Consider the following 5,530-nt stretch of genomic DNA (forward strand, 5'->3'; position numbering starts at 1 on the left):
TGGGGATCGGGAGGGGAGGGGGGGGTCCGCGTCTTGTGCACGCTCACAGCTCCATCACACACCCATACACACCCCGTGCACGCCCTGCACGCACCCCATAGACGCTCCGTGCACCCCCAGTCGTGCACACCCACTTGTGCACACCCACTTGTGCACACCCCCCTCTCTGCTTTCCACGAGCGCAGCGCTTTGCTGCCCGCATCCTCGCCCTTTGCGTGGTGCTGCTCGGAGTGGGGGGTTGCCATGGAAACCATAAAACTGCAGTGATTTCGGGCCGTGAAGACAGCACGGATGGAGCGGGCAACGCTTGCGGTACTGAGGGGCACTGCCTGTGCACACCTGGCCCTGCACACCCATCCGTGCACAGCCCTCTGTGTGCACCTATCTATGCACACCCCTCCTGAACACCCATCTGTGCACACCTACCCATGCACACCTCTCTGTGCACACCCATCCATGCACACCCATCCAAGTCCAGCCCCATGCACACCCATCTGTGCAAACCCATCCATGCCCAGCCCTGTGCACACCCCTCTGTGCACACCACTTTGTGCAAACCCTTCTGTGTAAATTCATCCATGCTCCTGTGTGCACACCTATCTATGCACAGCTCTCCCTCAACACCCATCTGCGCACGTCCATCCAAGTTCAACCCCATGCACACCCACCTGTGCATACCTATCCATGCCCACCTCTCTGTGCACACCCATCCGTGCACACCCACCCATGCCCAACCCCGTGCACACCCATCTGTGCACATCCAATCTGTTCACACCCATCCGTGCACACCCACCCATGCCCAACCCCATGCACACCCATCTGTGCACATCCAATCTGTTCACACCCATCCGTGCACACCCACCCATGCCCAACCCTGTGCACACCCCTCTGTGCACACCACTTTGTGCACACCCTTCTGTGCAAATTCATCCATGCACACCTATCTAAGCACACCCCCACTGCACACCCATCCACGCCCACCTCTCTTTGCACACCCATCCGTGCACACCCATCCACGCCCAGCCCCGTGCACACCCTTCTGTGCACACCCATCCACGCACACTACTTTGTGCACACCCTTCTGTGCTCACCCATCCATGCACACCCCTGTGCACACCCATCCACGCACACCCGTTGCACACCCATTGCACACAGGTGCCCACAGTGCCCAGCTGCAGACTCCAGAGTTTCTATAGAAACCGAGAGAGGCGATAGAGGCTGAAGTGCCTCTTCCATCTAACAAAACCAAAGCACACTCGTGCACTCCTGTGTGTGTGTGTGTGTGTGTGCACGCACGTGTGCGTGTGCAGCCCGGGCAGCTGCAGGCAGAGGGGCGCTGGGGATATGCTTGGGAATGCAGTCCTGAAGCGGGGGAAGGAGGGGAGAACGGGAGGAGGGGGTGGCGGTGCGTGGGGCTGTGCGGGGCAACGTGCGGGGCTGTGCGGGGCAACGTGCGGGGCAGTGCGTGGGGGGTGCGGGCGCTGCTCAGCGTGCGGCTCCGGGGCCGTTTGCGGGAGGTAGAATGGGTCCCGGTTTGGCACCGATCGTGTCGTCCCTTTCCCTCCCCCTTCCCCCCAACCAGGGCGGAGCTGCTGCAACATGCACAGGACCACCCGGATAAAGATCACCGAGCTGAACCCGCACCTGATGTGCGCGCTGTGCGGGGGGTATTTCATCGACGCCGCCACCATCGTGGAGTGCCTACACTCGTGTGAGTGGGCGCGGGTGCCCCACGCCGTGCAGTTGTCGTGGAGCGGAGAGGGGAGATGGGGGTGATGGTGGGGGGACACGGGGTGCTGCCCAGCTCAATGGGGCGCTGCGTCTCTCCCTGCAGTCTGCAAAACCTGCATCGTGCGTTACCTGGAGGCCAATAAGTACTGCCCCATGTGCGACGCCCAAGTGCACAAAACCAGACCCCTCCTCAGCATCAGGTGCGCGGTGTGCCGGGATATCCCGCTGGGTGACCCCCACAAAGGGGTGGAGTGGAAGGGGAGGGGGATGTGGGGCTGGGATGTGGGAGAGGTGGGGGGAGATGAGGTGAGAGGAGGTGGGGTGGGATGAGGTGGGGTGGGATGGGGTGGGATGGGATGGGATGGGGGGAGGTGGGATAAGGGAAGAAGTTTTTCCCACCGTTTTTCGTTTCCCTTCCCCTCAGGTCAGACAGAACGCTGCAGGACGTGGTGTACAAATTGGTCCCGGGACTGTTCACAGGTGCGGTGCGGGTCGGCGCTGCGGGACCCCCGCCCGTGCCCCCCCCCGCCCTCCTCTCCTTTCATCCCCCTCTCTTACAGATGAGATGAAGCGTCGCCGCGACTTCTACGCCGCGTACCCCGTGGCCGAGGGTGAGTGCCCGCCCATGGGGTCCCCTTCCCCCTTCTTACGCGACCCCCGGCTCAGAACCCTCCCCTTTTCTCCCCGTGCCCACCAGTGTCCAACGGCTCCAACGAGGACCGCGGGGAGGTTCCGCAGCGCGACGGGACGCAGCCGACGGAGGACGGCATCGTCAGTCTGTCCATTGAGTTCTACGAAGGAGCCAGGTAGCGCTGGGCGAGGACGCGAGGTGGGGGTCGGGAAGGGGGTGTGGGGCGAGGAGCATCCAGGGCCCGTCGCAGGGCTCAGCCCCACATCCCCAGCAGCAGCGCTCGGTGTTGGAGATGCAGCGCTGCGTGCTTAGAGCTCGGCGAGAGGCCCCGTGGTGTCGTCCCCGCCCCCCCCCCCCCCAGTGCCCCCCCAGAAGGTTCCCACGGGGCAGCGTTTTCCTTCAGCTTTGTCCCCTCTTTGTTTTCCTGCTCCCCAGAGAAGAGAAAAAAGGGACCATCGAGAATGGGGATCTGGAGAAGGAGAAGGTGAGCGCAGGAGGAGGGGCAACGGAGACACACCGGGGTGGGGTGGGGGCGGGGGCTGCCCCCGCTGCAGGGGGGCTCAGCAGCACTTATTCCCCAGAGGAACGCGGTGCGGTTCCTGCGCTGCCCCGCGGCCATGACGGTCATGCACCTGGCCAAGTTCCTGCGCAATAAGATGGACGTGCCCAGCAAGTACCAGGTGAGCACCCTGCTATCCCTTCTCCCCGCCCTCCATCCCCCCGGCTTTGCCCGTTCCTCCGCCCCGGGGCACTGATGCTGTCCTCTGCACCAGGTGGAGGTCCTTTATGGAGATGAGCCCCTGAGGGAGTATTACACACTGATGGACATCGCCTACATCTACCCCTGGAGGAGGGTGAGGAGGGGGATGCAGGGTGCGTGGGCTACGGGGTGCACAGCGCATGGGATGTGGGGTGCACAGGATGTGGGGTGCATGGGATGTTGGGTGCAAAGGTCAGGGGGTGCATGAGATGCAGGGTGCGTGGGTCATGGGATGCATGGGATGTGGGGTGCAAGGTGCACAGGGGGCATAGAGCATGAGGTGCATGGGATATGGGGTGCAAGGGGTGCACAAGATGCAAGGTGCACAGGGTGCAGGGGGTGCAAGAGGTACACGGTGCACAGGGGACACAGGACACGAGGTGCATGGGATGCACAGGGTGCAGGGTGCATGGTGCACAGGGTTCACGGGGCACTGGGTGTGCAGGGTGTGTAGGGAGCACGGAGCACAGAGTGCAACAAGGTGTGAAGGGCGCGTGGAGCACAGGGAGTCCAAAGTGCACGGGGTGCAGGTTGTATGGAGCACAGGGTGTGTAGGACACACGGTGCCACGCTCTGCCCATCTCCCCCCCACAGAACGGCCCCCTGCCTCTCAAATATCGCGTCCAGCCCACCTGCAAGCGCCTGAAGCTGCCTCAGGCGCCCACCTCCGAGTGCACCAACACCAGCGGCGCCTCCGAATGCGAATCGCTCAGCGACAAAGCGCACAGCCCCGCCACGCTGCCCCGCACTCCGCCCTCCCTTCCCAGCCCCGGCACTCCGCCCCACGGTTCTCCCAGCCCCACAACCGCCGCCGCTCCCCACGGCGCTTCGAACTGCCCCCCGTTGCCCCCCTCCCGCTGCCGCAAAGCCGCGGCTCACGGCCCCGCGGGGTCCGCGCTGACCTAACGGGGGGAGGGGGGGGAAACGGCCGCGTTGCTTTTGTATAGCTCTATATATTATATATATGTGCATCTATAAAGAGAGACGTGTACAGAGGGAGGTGCAGATTGTACACGCGTGTTTTACGGGTGGGTTTAGAGTGCAGGTGAGGCACAGAGGGGAGCTCGGGTGTTTTCAAATGAATCATAGAACGGCCAGGGTTGGAAGGGACCTCAAGGATCATGGAGCTCCAACCCCCCCGCTGCAAGCAGGGCCACCACCCTCCACATTTAATGCCAGCCCAGGCTGCCCAGGGCCGCATCCAACCTCGCCTCGAACACCTCCAGGGATGGACGGGGCATCCACAGCCTCTGGGCAGCTGTTCCAGCACCTCACCACGGTGCTGCAAATAGTTTCGGTTTCGTTGTTTAACGCTGCAGTTGTGCGAGCCGGGCGCTGCCCCACACATCCTTTCCCCCCCCAACCCCCACTCCCCATTGGGATGATTCATTTCCCATCTCCATGTTGGATTTTTGGATACAGACCAAACACACCGCAGTTCCTTTCTGCCCGAGCTGCCTCTCACCCCGCTCCCCGGGCTCTGGGGTGCCCGGTCTGCTTTAGGATTGCTTCTTCAGGTGCTGCTCCTGGGGTTTCACTGCAGCCCCCACTCCCGCACTGCGATGCTGCAGGACCCCACGTGTGTTTTTTCCCCTCTGCGCTCCGAACCACGCAGCTCCGTGTGCTCACATCCCACCTGCCGTCACATCCCACCATATATTTGCATCATCCCGTACAGTTAGCAGGCAAACATTCGCATTACGTCCCAGCTCAGGACGTGCAATAAACGCTGCTCAGTGCCACGCACCCCCGCACGACCGCAGGGGCTGCATCCCTACGGGGTGCCCCGCAGGATGCGGTCACGGGGGTGAGGAGGGGGCTCAGCAACGGAGCTCAGCGCCGGGCTCCGCTCCCCGCCTCCCACAGCCGCAGGTGGCTGCCGTCGCACCGGGGGGGGTGCGGGTCCGTTTGCAGCCGCACAGCCACACTTTGCCGTCCGCCTCCGCCGTGAAACGCAACGGAACGCTGTCCGGAGCCGAGGTGCGGTGCGTGCCGTCGCAGAACGGCTGAGAAGCAAAAAGAGCAGCGGTTCTGCGAGAGGAAAACTGCGGGACCCCGCACCCACCCCGCAACCCCTCCGGCCCGTCCCGCGGCCGCACACCTGCGCCCGGCTGTGCCCGCACGAGCACCACGCGTATTTCTTTCCCTGCTTCAGCTCCACGCGGTACGGAAACGCGATGCGGGGGAAGAGCGCAGCCCTCAGCCGGGCCGCCACAGCGGCCGCCCCGCGCCGCACCGCCGCCATCCCGCAGCGCCGGAACGGCCGGAAATTCGGATGTGCCGCGTCACAGCGGCCGCCCCGCCTCCTCCTCTTCTTTTTCTCTTTTCCCCTTTCTTTTTTTTTCTTTTGCCCCCTTCTTTTTCTCACGTTTTCCCTTCTTTTCCTCTTTTTCCTTCTTTTGCTTTTT

At 63.2% G+C, this 5,530-nt stretch overlaps 2 protein-coding genes across 2 annotated transcripts; one reads left to right on the forward strand and one right to left on the reverse strand.

Moving 5' to 3' along the window:
• The first annotated feature begins 43 nt into the window (after positions 1-43).
• On the forward strand, positions 44-4,118 carry PCGF2 (polycomb group ring finger 2). The gene is made up of 9 exons (XM_010726461.3): positions 44-1,711; positions 1,835-1,931; positions 2,156-2,211; positions 2,292-2,342; positions 2,429-2,537; positions 2,798-2,846; positions 2,944-3,042; positions 3,136-3,216; positions 3,717-4,118. Exons 1-9 carry the CDS (start codon positions 1,600-1,602, stop codon positions 4,026-4,028), a joined length of 966 nt encoding a protein of 321 aa, XP_010724763.1. The 5' UTR covers positions 44-1,599; the 3' UTR covers positions 4,029-4,118.
• Positions 4,119-4,752: 634 nt separating this feature from the next.
• On the reverse strand, positions 4,753-5,400 carry CISD3 (CDGSH iron sulfur domain 3). Its single transcript, XM_010726462.3, is given in 3 exon segments — positions 4,753-5,020; positions 5,023-5,128; positions 5,224-5,400. Coding segments are annotated over 3 exon segments (315 nt in total). The 5' UTR covers positions 5,368-5,400; the 3' UTR covers positions 4,753-4,955.
• Between the last annotated feature and the right edge of the window lie 130 nt (positions 5,401-5,530).

Source organism: Meleagris gallopavo, assembly GCF_000146605.3.
Source record: "Meleagris gallopavo isolate NT-WF06-2002-E0010 breed Aviagen turkey brand Nicholas breeding stock chromosome 23 unlocalized genomic scaffold, Turkey_5.1 Chr23_random_7180001953089, whole genome shotgun sequence".
Classification (NCBI taxonomy): domain Eukaryota; kingdom Metazoa; phylum Chordata; class Aves; order Galliformes; family Phasianidae; genus Meleagris; species Meleagris gallopavo.

Excerpts from the sequence above, each read along its gene's own strand:
- PCGF2 (XM_010726461.3), top strand. The coding sequence starts at position 1,600 with ATGCACAGGACCACCCGGATAAAGATCACCGAGCTGAACCCGCACCTG. Across the intron at positions 2,212-2,291 it reads GGTCCCGGGACTGTTCACAG|ATGAGATGAAGCGTCGCCGC; the intron begins GTGCGGTGCGGG and ends CCTCTCTTACAG. Across the intron at positions 2,343-2,428 it reads CGCGTACCCCGTGGCCGAGG|TGTCCAACGGCTCCAACGAG; the intron begins GTGAGTGCCCGC and ends CGTGCCCACCAG.